The following is a 24,495-nucleotide window of genomic DNA, read 5'->3' on the forward strand; positions in this document are numbered from 1 at the left end:
GCATGACTTATTTAAACTAAAATCAATAGATGATGGGAAGGTACCTCAAATGTAATGTAATACTGCATCTGATGAATGAAATGGACCATCTCAGACGCCAGAATGTGGCAGTGATGCAGCACCCCAGAGAACTCTGCAAGAGAGCCAGAGAACTGATGTTAGACACCACTGGGAGCACACGTAAAACCAACACAATGCTCTCCCTCCCATGTATCTGCAGTCTACCTTTAAAAAACAGAATCACTAGCTTTAACTCTTGACCCTTTAAAACAGCAAACAACCTTTCCATAATCAATTCCTGTGCCATTCAAGCTACACAAAGATTTAGCTATCTACTCAAGCAGTATTATATTATTTTACAAAATATAAGGACCTAATAAGAAATGGCAAAAAATGAAATGATTGTATTTGAAAATTAAATAGAAAAACTAGTAAAGTAATTATAATAATGCAATCTCTTGAATAAACATAAGCTCAATTTTATGGCTTCTTTACAATTAGTCTGGCTACTGTGCATGAAACATTTACTATTCCCTAGCTATCTGGAGACAAAACTGACATTTCCTTAAGGACCCAAATGTGACCTTGTCACCTAGGAGAAACATGAATCTTGGAGGGAGGGGAGCCTGAGCTCAGCCTCAGCCTCTCTCCTTCATGAGATTAGAAAGCCATCAACAGGCTTGAAGTTCACCATGGAGCAGCCGTGCTCTGCTCACACTTGTAGTTTTCCATTCAAAGACTCCACCAGAGTATTACGGGACACTACTGTACCCGAGTGACCGGAGATGGGCCACTGGAGGAATGACTACGGGGAGATCTTTAACGTGGGTCAGACGACATGTTTTTGTTACTGCTCCAAATGCCTTTAATTACCTACCTAGGTAAATAATTTGTTGCTGCATGCATTTATTCGAGAAAATGTTTGTCCCTTCTTAAGAGAGTAATGAGGAAGTGAGATATATAAACAGATATGAAAAAAATAATAGTGGTAATACATAATTTTTAAACATTCCCTTCTTCAAGTTAAGGATTAAAGTGACACAGTGGGGATTTTGCTGTTTTTAACACGTTCCGGTTGGCCAGGGAAAACAGCACGGCCACCTCAGCAGCTTAGCACATGCTCCAAAATCCACCTGATGCCTTCCACATGTCAGGCATCTGTAATCCATGAATATGGTAAATATTCATCCAAAGAACAGGTTATACACTTTACATTTGATTTCTAAGCTTAGAATGAAGAATGTACTCTTCCCTGTTAAAACTATCAAAGAGGGCTAAGAAATCTAACCTAATACTCATAGCCTGTTGAACTAAAATTACTTTCCAATGTAGAAAGAGTATAATAAAACGCTGTTTTAACTGATACCCATCGGTGTTATGGTTTAAGGAAGCTTCTCTATTTGGGTTTGGCCAGGGCTGGAGCAGCAGTCTTCCCTGGAGAACAGGCTGCATATTCTGAAAACAATCAACATGCATGCAGGCACGCACAACACACTGCTCTCAGGGTCCTTCCCGGGTGTGACTTGAGCTCTTTGTAGTGTGGCAATCCAAGTTATATGAAATAGTCTACATACCATTTGTGGAGGGTTCATTTTTTTTTAATGTTCTCAATTTTATCATAGAATTCTGGTGGACTTTTTCATCGAGAAACAAACTGAGTAATGTCTTTACAAATGACACATAATGATACTCAGGTCTCACTATGACATCCACTGTCTCTAGCACACTGAGTGTTTCCAAAAATGCACTGCTTTATACATATTCACAGTGGCGTCGTTGGCTGACTGGCCAGCCTGTGGGACAACTACAGTTTACACCTAGCCACCCTGACATTTCCCTACCAAACTCTGGCATCACTGACAAACCTGTAGCTTTCATCACACACTCCTGAGAGACAACTTAGCAAACAAGTGGACTACTCTCAGCACTCTCTCTGGAGGACCATTTATTGATTGACTGATTGATTGATTGTTATGGTGGTAATGGTGGTAATTTATTTGTCCTTACAATCTCTCTGTTCCGTGCTATAGAGACTTCTGACCTGGACTTTCCTTTTTATTAAATTTTTTTTATTGTGGTCATAACAGCTTATAACACAGTGAGATTTCAGTTGTACACTATTATTTGTCATACACCATATACATACGCCCCTTCACCCCTAGTGCCTACCCTACACCTCCCTTCCCCTGGTAACCAACAATTTATTCTCTTGGTCTGTAAGTTTGTTTATATTCCACATATAAGTGAAATCATATGGTGTTTGTCTTTCTCTGTCTGGCTTATTTCGCTTAACATGATGCCCTCAAGCTTCATCCATGTGGTTGCAAATGGGATCACTTTGTCTTTTTTTATGCCTGAGTAGTATTCCATTGTATATATATATACTGCCCCTTCTTTATCCAGTCATGAGTCGATGGGCACTTAGGTTGCTTCCACGTCTTGGCTATTGTGAACAATGCTGTGCTGAACACAGGGGTGCATAAGCCTCTTTGAATTGTTGATTTCCAGTTCTTTGGGTAAATACCCAGTAGTGAGATAGCTGGGTGATATGGTATTTCTGTTTTTAGTTTTTTGAGAACTCTCCATACTGTTTTCCATAGTGGCTGCACCAGTTTGCATTCCCACCAGCAGTGGATGAGGGTTTCCTTTTCTCCACAACCTCTCCAACATTTGTTGTTATTTGTCTTGGTGACTATAGCCATTCTAATGGGTATAAGATGGTATCTAAGTGTAGTTTTGATTTGCATTTCTCTGATGATTAGTGATATTGAGCATCTTTTCATGTGCCTATTGGCCATCTGTATGTCTGCTGTGGAAAAATGTCTGTTTGTGTGGAGGACTCTATATTTATTAGAAAAGCATAGGGGCCGGCTCCATGGCCAAGTGGTTAGGTTCGCGCGCTCCGCTGCGGCGGCCCAGGGTTCGGATCCTGGGCACGGACATGGCACCGCTCATCCGGCCGCGTTGAGGCGGCGTCCCACATCCCACAACTGGAAGGACATGTAACTAGGATATACAACTGTGTCCAGGGGGGTTTGGGGAGATAAAGCAGAAGAAAAAAAAAAGACTGGCAACAGTTGTTAGCCCAGGTACCAATCTTTAAAAAAAAAAAAAAAAAACAAGAAAGAAAGAAACAAAAAGTTTCTTGGAGGGTACATCCAGAAGAGAGAGAATCTAAGAGAGGAATCCCTGAAAAAAAAAGAAAAGCATAAAAAGTTTTCTGGGGCTGCTCTCCATCGTCTAGCTCCAAGTCAACTTTCTACACACAATGGAAGAAACTCAATTCCACGAAAACTCAAGTTTTTGTGGCTCTTTTTAGCCTGCATTTCTTGGGTCTCCCTAGAGTTTCCCACTGGAGTTACACTGACAGCCAGCCCACAGCACCTGGAGAACAGATGGATTAATCTACTAGCACGTCATGCATTTTTGCTAACATTTTTACGTTTCATTTTTGAACTCCTTCATAATCCAGGAATTTTTCTCTAGCATTAAGACAGCCTGATAATAGATGTATAGTGACTGAATCATTAACTCTATGTTATATTCTCTGATTTACCTGAGCACACAATTTCTCCACTACTGATTAATCTTGTGGATTCTTTAATGTCACCCACATTTGGAAAAGAAAATGCAACTGAATGACACAAAACAAAAACATCTGCAAAAAAATCATCCTGCAATGTTGGTGTCAACCTAAAATTCACAGCATTCAACCTCAGCTAGTCCTCCACGCTGCCTGCAAACCCTTTATTTTCTCTCCTTTACTCTCCAACAGCTGTTTTCAGCCATCATCATCCTTGAATCCTGGATCCTTGCCTTCTCTCCATTCTCTCTCCTCCCTCCTCCACCACGAAGGAGGGCAACCATCCGCTGGCGCCTCTCCACCTTCTGGCCACCAAGCCCACACATGCATCACCAGCACAGCTTTAAGGCTAACGGCCCCCCAATTTCAGGCTCGGAATGTCCTCTTCCTCTCTCACTTTCCCTCCAGGCTTGTCAGCCTCTCCTTCCTTCTTCCCATCAGCATTTAAACGACTCTTTAAACAAACAAGCTCTCCGGCCACCCCTGCTTCTTCTGTGCTGAGTGGCTGTCGCCCATGGTACCCGTTGCCTTCTCACTGCAGTCAGCGCCACAGACCTGCCCTAGCCAAGTCGCCCTCACCTGACTGTTAGGAACAGTGTTCAGTCTTCACCTTACTGATTTTCTGCAGCTGTGTCATATTTGATCATTCCCTCCTCCCTGAAATATTGCTTCCCTTGGCTTCAGAGAAACTACCTTCTCCCAGTGCTCTGCCCACCTTTCTGGTTGTTCCTCCTCATCTGCTTTAGGAGGTTGTTCCACTTCCCTTTGCTCCAAAACCTTTTCTCTTCTCCCTCTATTTCTAGGCAAACCTCATCAATGCCACAGCTTCAAATATCACCTAAGCTAATGACGTCTAAGCTTTATCTCTAGTTCAGATCTGTCTTGGCCTTCAGATCAAGTGAACCAGATGCATTGCATATTTCCTTAAAAACATCTCAAATCAATGTGTCTGAAACGGAAGCATGACCCCTAAACGTGCTCCTCCTCCACTGCTCCCCGGCCTGGTGAACGACACCACCATCCACCAGCTCCTCAAGTCAGAGACCCAGACTTCCACCCTAACTCCATTCCTCCTCATCTACGCATACTCAATCACCAGTCCTGCTCCCAGGTGTCTCAAATCCACCCTCTCCCCAGCCTCACGGCTGCTGTGCTCACCAAGGCCAATGGCATCCCTCACACAAGATTACAACTGACAGTCTCTATTCTCCAATCTCACCCCTCAGATCCATTTTGCTCAATGATGCCAGAGGGGCTTTCAGAAACACAATTCTCAGCATATCACTCCTCTCCCACTGCCATGTAGTCAAGCTGACCCACACAAAACCTCAAGACCTGGTCCCTGCTTCGCTTTCTAGCCTCATCTGCTCACCCTATTTCCAAATATGCTATTCTGAGAAGACCCCTGCCCCACCCCCTACTCCCACACTCTTCCCTTGATCAACATGCTCATCTCTAGATGCCAACCTGGACGTCACTGCCTCTGGGAAGCCTTCTTTGTCCTACCCACGTCTGTCAGGTGTCTCCTTCTCATGTTCCTACAGCACCTGGTCTTTCTCATATCAAACAGCTTATCACGGTGTATTTTAAGTTCTTGTTAAAATGTCTATCTTGCCCTAATAGGCAACGAACTTCTTGATGACAGGGACCTTGTCCGTCATATCCATCACTGGATACCAAGAACAGGCAGCACAAAGTAGGCCCTTAATAATTATTTATTGAACGAGTGATCTCAATCCTCAAAATGAAAGTAGATAGTCTGCACTCACCTATGCCTTAACTAGTTAAATTCACGTCCTTTTCAAAATGTTCCCATGACCAAGGCAAATTTAGCAACAATGTTAAGATACATGTTCTTTTCTTTTATAGTCTTAAAGCAATACCAAATAATATATTTTCTCTCTAGAACAATCATCTTTTCTTGTGCCTAAAATGAGGATAGAGGACCGTGTCTTTAATGGCATTCTTGTAAAATAAAGCCTCCAAGAGTGAAGAGACCTACGGCTGCTGCTATGAGGACACTGACTGTTGACAGGCGCCTGACAGAATAATCCACATAATGAATGTGAATCCCTCTAACACCACAAGTCTTTCTCTTCCCATGTGAGAAACCAGTCAACAGCGATATGCTTCAAGCATTGCAGACCTCTCACTGCCTGGTTAAGGCTCCTACAACAGACTAGGACCCAATTCATAAGCAGAGCAAATTCACAAGGTACAGCATGGTCCTTTAATTCCTAAAAAATACAACTTACACCTGAAACACCGCTTGAATCTCTTTACCCAGCACCTTGAAAATACATTTAAAACATAAGTACTTAGGTTTTTATGGTTGACCCTCAAATAACTGTTATTTGTGGATCAGCCCGGCATCTGTGCTGACAAGTAATCCTAAGAACCCCAAAAGCAAAGCAACATTTGCACTGAGGTCCAACAAATATATAAATACAGTTCCTCTCCCACTTGGTCAACTTAACAGTGGACAGTTTTATATACAATATCAAAAACGATCATTCTTGCCTTTAGCATATTTAGGCTCTAAGTGTTGGATTCATTTGTAATTCTTTACTGCCCTCTAAGGGCTGTTGAAAGAACTTCAAGGTTGATTTAAAAACACAAAGGTCTCTTACAGGCTTGACCATGTGGTTTAGGCATTTTCAGCCAGAAGCTCTGCTCATCTGGAGATGCACCATAAATAGTGCTGAGTGTCGTCAAAAATTATAAAAGCTTCTTTCTCTAAAATAGTTTCTTTACAATTCCAAACTCCCCTCCTTCAACCTGTACTTAGAACTGATGCTACTATGTTTAAAAGTGACTTTGTCAAAGCGCGCATCTGATTTATTTCTCAAGACCAAGGACTCACGGACGCTGATGAGAACCGGGAGTTTTCACAGCTCCTGCGGAAGGTCTCATCACTGCTCAGCTCCTCCTGCAACTCTATCACCAGGCAGGGGGTCATGACGACTTCCCGAGGCTGCACTGGTCTTTACACAGATTCCATCCTGACCACCCAGGAGGGAATGCTGTCACCATACCCAGCCCAGACAAGGAAACTGAGGCAGAGGATCAGGAACCCCACTGAGGCCAGACAGCTGCTGCTGGCGAAGTGGAACTAACCAGGCAACACAGCCCGGCATCTGTGCTGACAGCTAACCACTCAGCCTGAAGTCTGGCAGAGAAAACTTTTTATAAATGTGTTAACTACTGAGGACTGCTCACTCGTCCATATATACGAAAATGAAGTGCACAAGAAGAAACTTTTTAAGAGAAAAATGTCTACTCATCTTTTAAGTTATCATTTCACTAAGTCTACAACAGTCAATTGTAAGATGAATCGTTATCATAATAATCACCAAGAAAGAAAAACATCTGCCAATTAAACTGGCAAAATGCCCTAAGAGTCCTGTGGGGACACCTCACCTGTAAGGGAGCGGACCACCTCTCCTGCCTCAACCACATTCAATTTTATTTCTAATAAGGACCAAAAAGGAGATTATTTCAACACCACTCTTATGGGGAGGGGAACCTCCATTCACCCCCTCCTCCCAATACACAAAGGCTGAGAAAGAATACAAGCTCATTTACTTGTATTTCTCTATTTCTTTTTGTTAAATGTTATTTCAAATACAAATTCAGTTGCCACTAATAGCGATACTTTTTAGAGTAATTAAATCTAACAAAAAATATTCCATACAACTGGAAAGAAACTTTTGCACCATTTTAGTATCAACAATTATTTGTTGTCCAGATGAATAGCAAATAGATAAAAACACATACAAATGTCTTAGGAGACCGTTATCAAAACCCCTTGTCCTAAGCAAATCATTTTCGAGAATAACTATTAATTGCAAACAACTTATTTTGGTGAACACTATTAAAATGACATCTGGGGTGACAATTATTGATGCTATACACACTGTGCGTTTGTGAAGAACTCCAAAGGTTGAGAGGAGCACTTTATGGAATCTTTCTACATGTTTGACTCAGATTTACGGTTGGTGGGACATTTCTAAATTTGCTACGATAACAAAACTAACTAGCTGGTTGATTTCTGCTCATTAAGTTGCCTGGCCATCAACAACTTTAAAACACTTCCTAACAAACTGAAGGTAAGAACACTACACTCCAACAGAAACATGGGCAAAAAAACAATTTCCTGAAAAAAATAAATAAATGGCAAAAAAAAAAAAAGTGTTTACATTCAGCAATATAAAAGCATTGAAAACATTAAAATGAACTTCTATTTTCACCTATCAAATTGACAATTTGTTTGAAGGCACTACCCAATGTTAGCCAAAACACCAGTAATGCAGACAACTTTCAAGCAAGCGAGAGCTGTGCTCATGGGTATGTAAACTAAACCAGCACAACCTTCCTGAAAGGTAATCTGACAATACGCACCAACTAGTTAAAATATAAATGCCAAGTATTAGTAAGTATAAAGTGAAACTAAAATTCAGACCTGTTAGCCCAGCAATTCCATTTCCAATTCATCTATTCTAAAGAAATATTCAGAGGCACATAAATATATATTTACAAAAACCTTACAGCATTATTTGCTAGTGGAAAAAGTTAAAAAAAGAACTACATGCATGTCCAACCAAAGAAAAAAGATAAAATGGTACGTACACAAGGCAATAGCATGCTATTAAAAATACTTTAGAAGTTTTAATAAAAAGGGAAAAGGATCAGTGAAAAAAGATGAAACTAAACTCCACATAATAGGATCAGTTATGTTAAAGTTACTAATTTCACAAAAATATATTTTCCCATGCATAGAAAACTGATCAAACAAATGAGTTATCCTCAAGTAGAAAACAAAACTCAATGCTGTTTCTTCAAGACAAGAGAAAAGCAAATTCACATAGACATTGCTAAGCTGATGTTCACATCAGAAAATGTTTCACGGCCAGCTATACTTAAAATTGTTAGGAAGCTCAGATTTCCAAGGGCTAAAAATAAAAAAAATACAGATGTTTATTGTGAAAAGAGAAGAGTGACACAATGACAAAGTATTTGCAACAGAGTGAACGGACCTAAATCAGACAGTAAGAAAGACGCTGGCACAGAGACTGACAGCTAGGACTGCTCCACTCACTCACATTACGAAGGCTGCTGGGGCAGGAGCACCACAGGGAAACCGAGAACTCACAGGTGCAAGCCAGGAAACCAGGCAGTGGCCCGCGACTACACAAGAAAGACTCATGACAGAATGGGAAAGAGAGACAGACACAGGGCCAGGAGGCAGGGTGAGCTTCTCTCAGGGACCAACGATTCCTGCCTTCCTGCCTCCCTTCAACAGGCAGCCCGTATTCACCAGAAAGCAGAGGCTGAAGGCAGTATGCTCTGTCCACACCACTACAGTATCTGAAGAAAACATTCCCTCTCACTTCCTTCTCAGCCATTTCAGAGGTTCCCTGCTGTTAACTTTCTATAAGTCCAGGAGCACAAGATACCACGACCCAGCTGAAAAGACCTGCTGGGAGCACCAAAAGCACGGACGCCCAGTGAAACTGCTCATTCCACGTGTCAACACGCGCCAGTGCCCACCATGCCCCGCCTGCTGGGCGTCATCATTCTGGAGCTCTGGGAGCTGCTCCAGGATCAGCCTCGACCTGGCACACAAGTAGAGGTCACGTACGCCTTTCTTCAAACGACCGTTCCTTTTCTAATAATTACTCCACCAATCAAAGGATCAAGCGTACAACAGCTTAGTTCTTCTTTAGAGACATATTTGTTGAAATACTTTCTCAAAGGTTTTGACCAAATCAATTTCAATATAAAGATTTCAAAAGTATTCATAATTGAAGTCATTCAATATTTATAACATTAAAATAAACCTGTCTGGCCTGAGAATTTTTCTATAGCTTTTAACTGTAAAATAATATTATAAAATATTTCCATGTCTTAGTTTATTAACCAAAACAAAACATTAAAGCAATTCCCAAACAGACTTTCATTAAAACATTAAGTGAATTTTAAATGAGCCAGATTAAACAGCTGTCGTTCCTTAAAACTTAATTTTTCTAAAAAATTACAGTACATATATGAACACTAGAGTGAAAAACAAATGTGATTCTAAAAGAAATTTCACGGTCTAAAAAAATCTAACTTGACTCAATTTTTTTTCTGATTTGCACAGAAGTCAAGATAAGCAGTATTTTAAATGAGACTTTTCACAAAAGCCAAATCCAAAAGCACATCATGAATCACTTTTCAGTTCGAATACTTGAAGCACATTTCATTCCCTGTGAAGCTGCTGTGAGCACCCGCGAGGCGGGGACGCAGCTCACCCGGCCCGCCTTTGGACGGGTTTACCTGGCATGTTTCTCAGGAGCTTCGCGTTGCACATATGGCCCTTTCGGATGTCAGTAAGGATGTATTCCATCCGCTTAGCCCTCCAAAGGAAGTTAAACACTCTTAGGTAGTGGCTCATGCACTCTCGAGTGAACACCTGAAAAGAACAGAAGACAGTGACAGCACTCTGTGACATGAGCAGCCTCCCAGTGTACGTCTCAATCTTTTTTCCAAACAAAAAGGCCAGAAAATACACAATCAATTCCAATAAATTCTAAGCAGTATGTAAGCAACAAATATAATCTGGTACATCTTAGGAAAGTACACTGTGTCACAACAACTAGGCTGACTATTTACATCCAAGCAGTAGGGCCAGTAAACTCACAATAAGAGCAGTAGATATTGTTACACTCATTTTACAGACAGGGAAACGGGCCTGTGGGCACACAGCCAGTAAACAGGCATCGGGACTCTGAACCCCAGACTAGACCTAGTCTAAAACGTAGGCTCTTAACCTCAACTCCAATGTGCAGCAATGTTTTCTACCCGAACCCCCTGGGGAGAAGTGAATCTCATGGAAGGCGGGCCTAGAAGCTCCAGTCTAAAAAGAGGTCCCCAGGTTATTTTAACAGTGCTTGTTGCTCCTGAAGACCAACTCATGCAAACGGACAGCTTCACAAGCAGGGAGGACGAGCCGCGTGGGCAGCGACTGCCTTCCATGCCTCCCTCCCTCCCACGGTGGCCAGGTTTAACACAAAAAAATACAGGACGCCCAGTTAAATGTGAATGTCAGATAAACCACAAATCATTTTCTAAAATTATAAGTACAAAGGTAACAGGGTTTTCTGCAGACTGTAGCCAAACACATTTGTGACACAACATTGGCACATTTTCATCCTTTTCTAGATGCCTCGAGCAGAGAGCCATCTGCGTGTCTCCAGTGTTCACCTCACAGTGCAGAGAACTGGAAGCAGCCGATGGGAACAGAGCCTGCGCCCCCTCAGCAGGGCTGGACGGGGTACCCAGAAGACCTGCTCTGCTCTTGCAGAGCTGGCTCTCACCCCTGCGCCCTGCCTGTCCACATTCTTAGGCCTTCGCTCACATTACTCTCACAGTGCCCCACGCCCTATTCACCCTTCTCTCCTGCCCAAATCAACTGTCACTTTCCATGCTTTCCCTGTCTCAGCAGTCTCCCTCTTCTTCAGACACTTAGGACGTTCACGCTTGATGCTTACAATCTTAGCACTCAACTGTAGGCTGCTTTACCTTGCTTCTTATTTCGTACACTCTTGGCACTGCTCACCTGTTACAAGGACTATCTGTTTGTTCTTCTGTGTGCCTTTTTGTGCCAGTATTTGGTAGGTGCTCAATAGTAACTGGCGATTACATGTCTAAACAAAAGTGGTTAGGAGTGGCTTTGAAGGGACTCCGAAATCAACTATGAATGTTTCAGAGATTATCCATTTTGCTGTGCTGCCCACATTATTAACATTCTTGCTATTATAGAAATAAAGGATACCAGATTAAACAATTTTACAAATAAATTCAAGGATTTTTTGCTAAACATATGATATCTTATTGGGGTTCTTGAGTACCAAGCTGCCAGAGCACATTTAACACGACCTGATCTACAAAAATAGAGTTTAATCACAATTCTTTAGAAATATAAACTGTTTAAGAGAAAGACATGCATATTTCACTGTATTTATATAGGGAAAGCATCCTCCACATTTTAGTTTTGCTATGTATATGGTCTTTCAGTTCATCACTCACTGTAGAATAAAGTTCAAAGAAATACTAAACAAACAAGCTTCTGATACCTCATCTAACAGTGAGATCAGTGATAGATACAAATGGATTTTATCCTGCCCATTGTCAAAATGAGAAGATTAATGATAATCTTTCCATATCTTTCTTCAAAGAATTAGTAAGAAGCTAAAGTGATACTATATTACATAAGGTACAATTATTTAACTATGTACCCATTATAATTAAATTGTGTATAAAAATGACAATCTCAATGAGAATACAAAGGGAACAGAGATAAAAGGGTAAATTAAACAGGGAAAAAGCAGAAAAATCCATAAAATTTGACTCAAAGTTATTTTTAAAGTCCTCTTTTTATCTTTCTAGTAACTTCTGTATACAGCATGAAATTTCATCTCTGATAACTAAAAGTTATTTCAATTTCTAAAATTAGTCCGAATACCTGTAGCTGTACAATATGGCTACAGATAGAGCCATTTAGCTGAAAATATACCAACCCAGGATATAAGCTAAGGCTGGAACGACCAAGACCAGGTGTACAGGAGATCTCTTCTCATACGATTTCCCTGGCAGATCCTGCTTGTCAATTATGAGACCCTTTTCTCCTTCCCAATTCAGCCTCTCAGACTGTACCATCAACCCACTGGAGTGGGCATACAAACTGACAGCTATTAGCCATTGACAGGGATCTAGCCTAAATTTCTTTTTTAAAATAAATCTACGATACAAACTTTTGACTCTTTCTACTAGAGCTTTAAAAAAAAATCAAACAATTTTAAAAATGTAACATTGCACAATCAATTGTTTATGCACAAGGATGAATGCTGACTCAGACACACCCAGGAAGATCTGCAATATCACAAGAAGTAATCATATGCAGAGACCATGCTCATTGCTCAAGGCACTTACATTCTGTGAAATGAGCAACAAAGTGCCTTTACTGTGGTATCCTTCACAGTATGAAAGAAGTAATATGTAACTACCAACATTAACAAGGTAGAAAATATGGAAGTTCCTAATTTAAATAATTTGTTAAAATATCTTGTTTTGTACATTATAATCATTTAAAACTGTTTAGGATATAAGTCAAGATGAAAAGCTAATTTGCATATGACAATTAGAGAATAGTTATGCCTTTAAAATGTGGTAGTTTTGATCGGGTAAAGTTTAAACATTGGGAATTTATGTGTAAAAAAACCTGCACCAGTAGCTACCATTTCACAGCAGACATGACAGAGCCATCTGTCCAGAGCAAAGCTGTTAACCCAGAAGTGAAGAGAGCAGAGGACTGCCGTGGCACAGGCTCCCTAGCGGGGATGTGCCTTCCACCTCGAGAGGCAGGAGGAGCCGTGGAGTCAGTCCTACTAGAACCGCTAAGGAAGAATTTTAGAGCCAAATTACATTACTTCAGAACAAAATATTTCTCCCAATAATTAAAAGAAATGCATGCCCTTGAATACTTCAGATATAAAAATGACTGAAGTAAGTTCAAAGAGGCATCTTGGTCAAGGAGAACTCAGGTCTAAATAAAGAAAAAATGAGCACGTGAGAAGGGCACTTGAACTGCAGACACATAAAGACAACTTGTATGATCTGGCAACTGTTAACTGAAATAGCATGTTTGTTTCAAACATGGTAAAACCACTATGAACAAAGTACAGCTATTTTCTCACCATCTTAAATGAATACTAAATATCAAATTTTATCCAAGTAGTAAAAATACGATTCCCCTAAAATACACTTTATAGTTCCTTTCAAATTATCCTAAATTAGATGCTAGCATCTAAGAATAATGAAACAAAATGAATAATCCATTTACTAAGTACATGCTGAAACTTATGATAGAACAAATGATATTTTTAAGATTCTTAGAATAATCGAGGATTTCAGCACTTATTCATGATTATTTAAAACACACATACAATTGTGGCCTGAGAATTCATTCAGTGAGTGTACCCCAGATGCCAAGTGATCATGCTAATTAGAAGTTCTTAGAGAAGAATGTTGCCATCGAAACAGCCATGACTAACACAGAACATCCAGAAGGATCTTACAGTTGCGATCGGTCCGTCAACGTGGTAATCCAGGCTGAAGACATCCCACCCTGTGTCACCTGGAGACACCTAAGAGCGAAACAAACAACTGTAGGACTTCCCACCAGTGTTAAGCTTATTGCTGAAGAATCAGTCTAATCTTCCAAGAAAAGGCAGTAAAATGAAGACCAATTTTTAAAAACCATGCAACAGTTTTGAGTGTTAGCTACATGAGAGCGGAGAACTGCATCTTTGTGCCAGTCTCCACAGCCTCAGCATTTGGAGAATGACAGGCACGTGGTTGGTGCTCTACAAATATTTTGGAATAAATGGCATATTTTTGAATGAAAATTGTAAAAATCCATTTAAAATTCATCACCTTTTTTTTTTTTTTTTTAAAGATTTTATTTTTTTTCCTTTTTCTCCCCAAAGCCCCCCGGGTACATAGTTGTATTATGTTCTTTGTTGTGGGTCCTTCTAGTTGTGGTATGTGGGACGCTGCCTCAACGTGGTTTGATGAGCAGTGCCATGTCCGCGCCTAGGATTCGAACCAACGAAACACTGGGCCGCCTGCAGCGGAGCGCACGAACGTAACCTCTCGGCCCCGGGGCCGGCCCCAATTCATCACCATTTTTAATGACAAAATTCTACTGCCTTTTATGTTCCAAATCCTTAAAAGTCAGCATTTAGAAAAACCCAACAGGTTCTGCTAATGGCCCTTCACCATAATTAAGCAAACAGTGTATGACGTTTCTGATACTCATGCCTCTAAGAAAAGCCATCTTCCCTCAAACTGAAACTAAACACATCTACTTTAATAAGTACTATTATTACATACCATCTCTGTGATATCAACGTTACACTAACAGAAACTATGGTTTGCTAAGCACCCACAACGTGCTAGCAAGCGCTGTGGCCAGTGTTGCAGACCTCCGCCCACTCGCCCTGTGAGGGCCCCTTTGTAGGTGAGAACTGAGATCCAGTGAGGCTCAGAGGTACAGTGACCTGTCTAGGATCACACCACAGCAGGCAACAGAGCGGGGATTCCAGCTGCCCAGCCGTCCAGTAACGACTCTGACCCAGGAGACTCAACCAGTGCCTTATACAACACGGAAACACTTGAGAGAATGCACAGGGCCCAGGGAAGCCCACGGCCGGGTGCCAAGCCTAGAGGCGCAGTACCTCCAGCAGCCTCACGTCCAGTCGCTTGAGGATCTCAGGGCTGTCAAACTGGGCGTTGGTGGCTCTGACAGCCGTCTCAAGAATTCCAGTCAAGTTGTGTTGATACAAAGTGGTGGCTGGACGGACAAGCTCTGGTCTTAACAGAATTTTTAAAAATAAAAGAAAATGTTATTTGAAGTCTTAACGAGTTTTGTAAAAGCAAGATTATAAAAAGAGTTCAAATTTTAAAAACTAAAAACACAAATGGAACACATACAACATGGTAACAAAAGTTTCACAGAATTAACTATAAATAGGATTTCACTAAGTGTTCTGGGAAGCAAAACATTTCTTTAAAAATCTCAAAAAAATTAATTTTGATTCAGCTTAAATTAGAAATACTTAAATGTGCCATACATGTTAACGAATAAAGTTTTCAAACTTAAAACCAGCCTCTAGTAGCATGAACTATTGCAACTTCCTACACAGACCCAATGGGAGGAGAGGTCTTCATTCAACCGAAACAGCAGGATACGTGGGCGTCACAGCTCTGAAAGTGAAAACCTACGGCAGCATCAGCAAACGCTTCCTGAGGTTTATTAACATCGGGGTTTCTAATATGAAGCGAACCTTTCTGTGACGGAGAGCTGGCCGAGTTAAGAGCACAGCCCAACACTAAGTGTAGGGCTCTACAGCAGGAAAGCAGCAGGCAGGCACAGGTAAACGAGGCCCTACAGCACCAGCTTCCTCGAACAAATCTGAGGCAACGAGCTAAAGACTGACGACGTTCCCCTTTTAAAAGTTAAATCAAGTCTTTGAGAAGAAATAAATTTTTCATTTAATAGCAAGAGTAAGATGCTGTAAATATTAAAACCTAGCATAAGGCAAATGCGTTGTCAGATAAATGATCTGATCTTAATGTCACCATGGACCTGAAATTTCGCTTTAACTTTAAACTGTAAGAAGTGCCCGCTAACCTCCCCCGCTTCACCCTGCACACCTGCACCTGCGGGTCTGTGCGTCCCACATCCTCACATGCACTCCCATTTCAGCCCTGCGACACTTACAGGACGTTTTCCCTTTAAACACTCGTCATCACTCACACTTCCCCATTGACCTCACTACCAGTCTTCACTACGGACCCTTTTCTTTACTTAGGCGGCAGAAATGCTACTTCAGTAAGCACAGCATGCTCTGTGACCAAAGCACCTACGTTTATCAGATAATCAACTCTTTCATGAGATAACTAATGGAACACTGCTACCCACGAGCACGTAGAAGGTCAGTTATTGCTATGTGTGTCTCAAAACTAAATTATTTTTCATATTGCATACTGACTTCTGGTTAGAAGTGGGACTACAGGAGCATGGCCTGAAACAGGGATTCTCAAAGCATAGTCCTCAGACCAGTGCATCAGCTTCAGCTGGGACCCTGTTGAAAGGCACACTCTTGGACTCTACCCCAGACCTGTGAACCAGACTCTGGTCGGCCCAGCGATCCAGTTCAATGAGTTCTCTAGGGGATTCTGATGCACACTGAAGTCTGAGGACCAAAGACACGAAACAGTCACTTGATTGGCACAGGCAGGACTGAAAGGGAATGCCATTTTAAGTGTTCTGAAGTGAATGTCAAAAAATCATCATTTTCATTCTTGTAAGTCTGAGTGGAAACACTCGTCCCGTGCTGTGGCCCCCACTCGGCACACACTCGCTCGCCAGTGCTGCCTGGGAGCCCCAGATCTCACCCCGAGGGTCTCATGGTCTAGTCTAGAGCCAGGAGAAGACAGGCTCTGCACAGAGCTGTCTGCGTCTCTATGGAGGGAGGGGAAGGACACACATTTAGTTCTGGAAGGGAAGATGCCATGAGAAATGTCAGGGAACAAAAGGAAGAGTAGTAGTATTTGTTTTCTGGGGTTTTCTTTTCTTTTTACAAGAAACAATGTAAACTAAAAATATGGAACAAAAAGTTCATTTTAAAATACACAGTATTCGTAAGGTACACAAGCTTCTCCTTGATAAAGCAGCACAAGCAAAAATAAAGGGACTTTAACATGACAGTGTGATGATTTTATCTTTTCAGATTTTATCTTATCAATATGTTCTATAAGAATTCAATAAATTTTCCTCTAATGCCATGTATTCTTTTAAACAAAAATTGTAAGACTTCATCATGTTGAACTCTACTATATATTTATAAAAATCAACACAGTTTTCTTACTTGAGCAAATCCATTAAGTGCCTTATGAAGTCTCCTTGACCGAGAAGCAAGTAGCGCCTCATGGCCTGCATGTGGTCCAGCAAGCTATACTTTTTATTGAGAACGTCCAATAGATATTTGCTGGTCTCAAAATAAGCTGCATCAATTTTCCCCTGAAAGGCATTTTCCAAATCTGTGAATAAATCTGCAGCTGTAAAGAACAAAAGGGAAAAGTACACATACATACATAATTTGTATTTTAACAAAGGAAAAACTAAAGGCACACACGTACAAAAGTCATTGCCAATGCCTGAAAACGGCCCTGGTGAGAGACCAAACAGGCCATACGCATGGTCAGGAAGGCAAACTGGAGTCCTGAGCCCATGAAATGAGAAACACTGATGTCCGGCTAGATTTACAGCAGATGCCTGCGCTGTGACCTAGGGGAGGAACCCCCAACAGCATGTTCATTTAAGGGTCAAATCACCTTCTACAACATAACTAACTCGAAATCCCACTAAAACACTGTGGGGAACAGTGAAGAGCATAGGGCGGGCCAGTGTTGAGTCGCCTGCATACGCCTACGATACATTTGCAAAACTAGTCTCAAGAATAAACCAAAATGGCACGCGCAATAAGCCTCATGAACTACGAAACTCGGTCTAAGGGTTAGTACTATTATTAAGTGACCACGTGAGAGTGTCAGAGACAAGTCTAGGGAAAGATGTGGAAGTTTCCAGGGACAAGTAATAGAGCAGGCTACACCAATGAAGCAGCATAAACATAAACATAAAAAAAATAAGCGTTTCCAGAGTTTTACATTGAAAAGAAATAGCATGTGGAGATTACAGACATAATAGAGCTTTTTAATGCTAATTTATATCTGTACAGCACAAAACTACTCGTAAAATATATCTAAATACTTGTTTTTATTTGAAAACCAGAATAACACGAGCTAGAAAAGAACCCCATTGTGGAGAAACAATCCAGGATTGAGAAGAGGCAGGGTGCTTGTCCAGGTGATACAGAACCAAGAGGCAGGCTCTTCAGGGTGCAGTCTAAGTGTCCCCACTACATCAGTTACCAATCAGAAGACACTAGGGCTGCCTTCTGTGTGCTCTGCGGAGCAGTCCTGCCGCAACCCCAACCACAGGCGAACAGGGGACACAGTACGTGAACAGGGGACACGGCGTGTGCAAGTGAGGAGCGCGCACTGCGCTCTGCAGAGGTGAGGCCTGAAGACGCGGTCCACCCAGGACACCACTCGGGGAATGGCCCCGTGGCCATATTTTAAGGGGGGCAGGGATGTATATTTCTGTTAATCTAGGTAGTTTTAAAAATGTAAATATTTCCCCCCAGAAATATTTTTACTGTACCATCATTTGAGTCATTAAGGATTTTCATTCCAAAGAAAAGGTTTAATTTCACTGATTTCAGCCTAAAGTGGCCTATCAGAAGACACGCGATCCAGAGCTCCCTCGTGCACTCTTTCCTCCTTACCAGCATAGGTATACCCTATCCTCCCATTTGTAAAAATTTGCTCTTTATTCTTTAGTCACACTTTTAAATCGTCAAAATTTTTCCACATATAAGAAATATAAATTTGACTTCTTCCATTGCTTTTTGTATATTAACAGTCCTTCAGGGTTTGTATCTTTTATCTTCTCAACCATAAGCTTAATAGCAAAAAAGCCCCTTGTCCTGCAGACTACGGAGTGGGGCGGACGGCAGGCACGGCAGTGGGCACTGTGGCGGCAGTAACTGAACAGCAGAGCAATCTCTGGAGCCCCCTGCCCGCCAGACATCCACGAGGTGCCGTCAGCCCACGCCTGTGGTCTCCACAGCAGGCCTGCACGTGCACCACTGGGCCTCTCGAGTGGGTCCTCTTTTCTGCACTAAGAGAACGTCCAACGCTATCAAGGCAACGCTTCCCCTGGCTCTTCCTCCTTCAGTGCCTCTTAAACATAGGTATTTCCCCAAATCTGCACTTGGATCACATCTCTCTCTATTCTGGGAACTAACCTTGGGTCTATGGATCCCTAAAACATCTATGAAAAACTGTGTTAACCGCAGTTGGGGCGAGGAGCAGGAGGGGTGCGAGGGAGCAGCATCTGACCCTGACAGCTGGAGCTGCCACTCTGCTGTGGAGCCCCGTCCCTAATCAGCACAGCACTTCCCAAATCGCTATGGTCAGCCTGACCTTGATCTGGATTTCCAGGACATTCTGGAAATCTCCTCTAGTGGGTCCTCTCAGATACTGAAAATCAAACTGGGCCAACAGGTACATGGAAAGATGCTCAACATCATGAATCATCAGGGAAATGCCAATCAGACCACAAACAGATGTCACCTCATACCTGTTATCAAAAAGACAAGAGATGACAAGTGTTGGAGAGGATGTGGAGGGAAATGAACCCTGTGCACTGCTGGTGGGAGTGCAGACTGGTGCAGCCACTACGGAGGTTCCCCAGATAATTAAAAACAGAAATACCATATGACCCCGCAATCCTCCCTCTGGGTATTTATCCAAAGGAATTGAAGTCAGGATCTCAAAGAGATACCTGCACTGCCACGCTCACAGCAGCATTATTCACAATAGCCAAGAGATATGTAAACAACCTAAATGACCATCGACAGATGAATGATTAAGGACGATGTGGTATATGAATACAGTGGAATATTATTTAGCCTTAAAAAAGAAGGTAATTCTGTAATTTGTGACAACATGGATGGACCTGGAGGACATTATGCTAAGTGAAATGAGCCAGACACAAGAAAGACAGATACTGTGTCTAGACGCCACTTACACGTGGAATCTAAAATAGTGAAACTCATAAAATGGAGAGCAGAATGGTGGTTGCAGGGGCCACAGTGGGGAGGAAAGGGGGAGGTGAAGGTCAAAGGGCACGAAGTTTCAGTTCTGCAAGATGATTAAGTTCCAGAGCTCTACTGCGTAGCACAGCACCTACAGCCAACAGTACTGCTCTGTGTACTTACAACACTCTATGCAGCTCGCTCCACTCCTTACCACCTTTCATTACTGACTGACCGATTGCTTATTATTTCATTTTAATGTATATCCTGTCGCCACACCTACATTTTAAGCTCATGAAAGGCAGTCGTGGTGAATTACTCCCTTATAGCTACCACACTGCTCTATGCAAAGTAAACTTGAATGAACCAAGATGACAACATAAATAGTAAATATAACTAAGATTGGAAAGCTATACATGTAAGTCAGGCATACACAAAATACCAAGAAATTACTGAAGTTGGGACAGGCGGCAAAGGAAAAGATGGAAGAGAGGACAGCAGTGAATGAGGAAAAACCACAGAACATTTAATGCAGACAACAACTAATGCAGCATTTTGAATACAATAAATCCATGTAAATCTCTGCTGACTTCTGACTTAGCCTTTGAGTTCCAAAGTATGGCTACCATTAGCTACGTTTTTTTTCCTTTATTTTCTTATTCTGGCATACTGTCACTCTATCATAAAATAAAGTAATACAAATTACTAAGAATAGTAAATAGCTACACCTATTCCAACACTTATTGTTTAGCTCTGTATAAAAAAGTGAATTCAAAATTTACATAGTAACAGATTATTTTATATATATTACACTGTGTAATAAGATACTTTGGATGATAATTAAGAAAATCTGTCAGTCCTGTTGAACAAAAAAATACTTCAAGTAATATATATCACCATCACCACCATCATCACCACTATCATGGCCACTGCCACCATCACTGTCACCACCATCACTGTCACCACCATCGCCACCATCACCTTCATGATCGTCACCACCATCATCATACCATCACATTATCATCACTGTCACCAGCAGCATCACCACCACCACCACCACCATCATCATACCATCCTGGGGTGATTCTGCAGACTTAGTCACAGCTATCATCTTTGTCGTGGGTGTCTGGTCATGACAAACTTGGTGCAGGAAATTTATTGACTTTCCTATCAAAAGGACCTAAAAAAGGGAAAATATCTTAAAGTTACCTTTATATAAAATTAAAATGATTGCTCGTCAAACCACCACAAATATTCATAAGCAACAAATTGACTACTGATTAAAAACCAAGTAACAAGAACATCTGGCATAGTCACAAGGGAATTCTAGGAACTGAAAAGATACGTTATTAACAAACATAGTAATACGTTGATGTATTCAAGTAACATATACTTCACCTCAAGAATGTTAATCCTAAAATACAATAAAATTATGTTTAATTGAAGATTAGTTTTGTCACACGATCCAAGTAGATATAGCATTAAAATATCAAAATCACACAAATCTCTTCTAACCCTACCTTCCTAGATTGATCCATGGTAATAAACGAAGGAATCATCGATTTCCTTAAAGTATACTTGTCATGCCAGAGTCGATCTGTTTTAACCGTTGGATCCGATGCTACAAAAAACTGAAAGCAAAGAGACATTGAAACATTAAAAAGTGATGTTTACGGCAAAATAGTAGGTAACAGTAACACTAAGTTATTCTAGAAAGCAAAGTTCTCCAGATACAGGGAGACTTAACCATTTATACAATAAAACTTGTTTTAAAAAAGCATGTTGATCTCTCTCTAAATGGAATCATGTATTTCCCAGACTTCTAGAAACAAAGTCTAACAAAAACAAGTTAAGCTTTTTCTTGAAGACTTACGAGCATTATGAATATTGATGATAGCCTCTGCTGAGTAACACTGAGGATCTGTTAGGGCTGCCTAATCCATATGGAGCTCTTCTCATCTTAGTAAAAACATGCAGACTTCTAAAGCTGAATCTTCCATTCATGCCTGCTTCATAGTTTCTCTGTCCTCCTTTCAACCACTCAGCCAGGTCTCCTTTGACCAGTGTGCCCGCCTTCTGCAGGCTCTCTTCCAGAGCCCCCCATGTCTGGAACAGAGATGTCCAAGCTAACGTTCTCTGCTCAGACTGTCAGCTACAGGTAGACTTTGACCTACAAAGGGCTAGCACCAGTCTACCAATGGCCCCACAGGAAGTGACCTCCCGGAGACCCAGCCATGCTCAAAAGCTTCTCCCTTGTCCACTGTGCTTCTCACATTTGCCAACCCCGCTGACCAGCCTGGTCATTGACATCAGGAAGGACAAGTGGTGGTAAGGAGGAAACTAAACTGCTCTTGTTCCCAGTTCACTGGCTATTACAAGGCCATTCTCATTTTCCAGTCATATGTCCCAAAAAACTTGTGCTTTTGTTTCTATAAACTCAGTTTCTAATAGAACTGAGTCAAAGTAATTTTTAATTTTTATAGACAAGGCCATGTTTCCTTTCCAAATAGCTGTGTCAACTGACACTCTCACCAACAGGAGGCTCTATATTCTGCATCCAGGCTCATTTTAGATTTTGCTGATAGGTGAGGTGAAATCACGGTTGCCTGTAGTGCTATTTTACTGACCACATAGGAAGTTGGGCCTATTTTCATAACACTATTGCCATTTCTTCTCCTGTGAATTGTTTTTTCATATCCTTGACCTGTATTTCTATTGATTTTTTCTTTTTCTTATCAATATATAGGGATTCTGTTATATTAGGGATAGTGACCATTTGGGAATCATTATTACAACTTTAATTTTTCCAAGTTAATCATTTGCCACTGTTTATAGTATGTTTCATGTTTCCATTTTGTTCTATTTTTGTGTTACATAGGTAAGTGTCTTCCTTTATGGCTTCTGAGTTTCCTGTCTTCCTAAGATCTTCCTGTTCCTGGATTACAGAAATAGTCTCCATGGTTTCCCTTCAGTATTCCTACCGTGTTATTTTTATCACCTAGCTCTTTCATCCCTCTAGACTGTATCTTGGGGGAGAGTATGATGTAGGGATCTAGGTTTCCTTCTGGGCAGCATTTTCTCTTTATTGGTCAGTCCAGCACCTTTTACTTAATTCACCCTGCTTTCCTCTGAGCTAGGATGCCTCATCAGAAACTATCATTATAATTAATTCTATCAACAGATTAAAAGGGGGAAAATTTGAATATATCAAGACATGCTGAGGAGGCACTTAATAATGTCTTTATTTAGCATCCTCCAATGGTGACCATTATTTTGTTTTATCATCATGAACACAGATTTAAGTGCATCTGGTGTTTCAATCCATTACAGTTATTATCCTCACAGGTGCTCCATGTTTCCCATTCTAGGATGATGCGAGCCTCTTCAAGCTGGTTCCTGAGTCCTTTAGTAGTCTTCCTTGCTTTCGGATTTGGAAGATGCTCTAGGCTCACCTTGTTCATTTCTCCCCCAAACCTAGAATCAGCCACTTCTCCAAGGAGCCCTGGTTTCTTTTAGGGAGAAATAGCATTTGGACCATAACCTCAGTACCTCACAGAATTTAAGTTAGAAGCTGGATGGTTTAAGACTCAGTACTTGCTATGTTACACATGGCAGCTTGGTTCCCCAGGTGGACTGTAAAATTCATTTAAGACATAACATACCTAAAATGCCTTTTTAGGATTCTTACATAAATTCCAAATCGCCAATAGGTGAACCACACACAACCTGACTAGGAAGATGTGTCTGTCTACAGATACAAAATGGATTTAAAGAATTTTTAAAGTATTTTTAGCAAATATATAGCAATACAAAATTAATGGTTTCCTAGCAAAATGTAAATAACCAAAATTAACCCAAGGAGAGAGAGAGGACTCCAAAAAGAGCAGTATCTTTAGATGATAGCAGAAATGTAAAATGCTATTATTAAGGCACAGATCCTACTGAAGTTTTAAAAAAAGATGTCATTCTCATGTTATTTTTTTTTTTTCAAAGATTGGCACCTGGGCTAACAACTGTTGCCAATCTTGGGTTTTTTTTTTTCTGCTTTATCTCCCCAAACCCTCTCTGTACACAGTTGTATATCTTAGTTGCACGTCCTTCTAGTTGTGGGATGTGGGACGCCGCCTCAACGTGGCCTGACGAGCGGTGCCATGTCCGCACCCAGGATCCGAACCCTGGGCCGCTGCAGCAAAGCACGTGAACTTAAGCACTCGGCCACGGAGCCGGCCCCTCATGTTATTTAAAGTATTCTAGACCAAAGAATGCTCCAGTTCATTTTATGAATCTATTAAAACACTAGTAAAGCCTGATAAAAATAATATCCAAAATGGAAAGCATGGGCCAGTTTCATTTGTGAACGTAAAGAAATTCTGAACAAAATATTATCCTTGCATTACTAGATTAAAATATTTTTGGTCAGGGTATATTACACTTCCAATATACTACTAAATGTCTAACAACAAGGACTGTATAAAAAATGATAAATTATTATCATGTAGTCATTAAAAATAAAGTTTGGTCTTAACTATCACAAACCCTTCTGAGAATCTGATGAAAAGTACAGATCTTCTTCCTAGGAAAAAATGCACATAGCCACAAAATACAGTTTGTATGTACTATTCAGGAGTTTCAGAGATCACATTT

At 41.1% G+C, this 24,495-nt stretch overlaps 1 protein-coding gene across 1 annotated transcript in view; it reads right to left on the reverse strand.

Annotated features, from left to right (window-relative positions):
- The window catches only part of TUBGCP3 (tubulin gamma complex component 3), an 83,128-nt gene that overhangs the window by 15,104 nt on the left and 43,529 nt on the right, over positions 1-24,495 (reverse strand). Inside the window, exons 12-18 of the mRNA XM_044779681.2 lie at positions 21,372-21,482; positions 20,923-21,031; positions 17,059-17,248; positions 14,863-14,998; positions 13,702-13,770; positions 9,902-10,037; positions 45-133 (exon numbers count right to left, since the gene is read on the reverse strand). Coding sequence (XP_044635616.1) covers positions 45-133; positions 9,902-10,037; positions 13,702-13,770; positions 14,863-14,998; positions 17,059-17,248; positions 20,923-21,031; positions 21,372-21,482 — 840 coding nt within the window. The remainder of the gene's footprint in view (positions 1-44; positions 134-9,901; positions 10,038-13,701; positions 13,771-14,862; positions 14,999-17,058; positions 17,249-20,922; positions 21,032-21,371; positions 21,483-24,495) is intronic.

Source organism: Equus asinus, chromosome 11 (assembly GCF_041296235.1).
Source record: "Equus asinus isolate D_3611 breed Donkey chromosome 11, EquAss-T2T_v2, whole genome shotgun sequence".
Taxonomy (NCBI): Eukaryota; Metazoa; Chordata; class Mammalia; order Perissodactyla; family Equidae; genus Equus; species Equus asinus.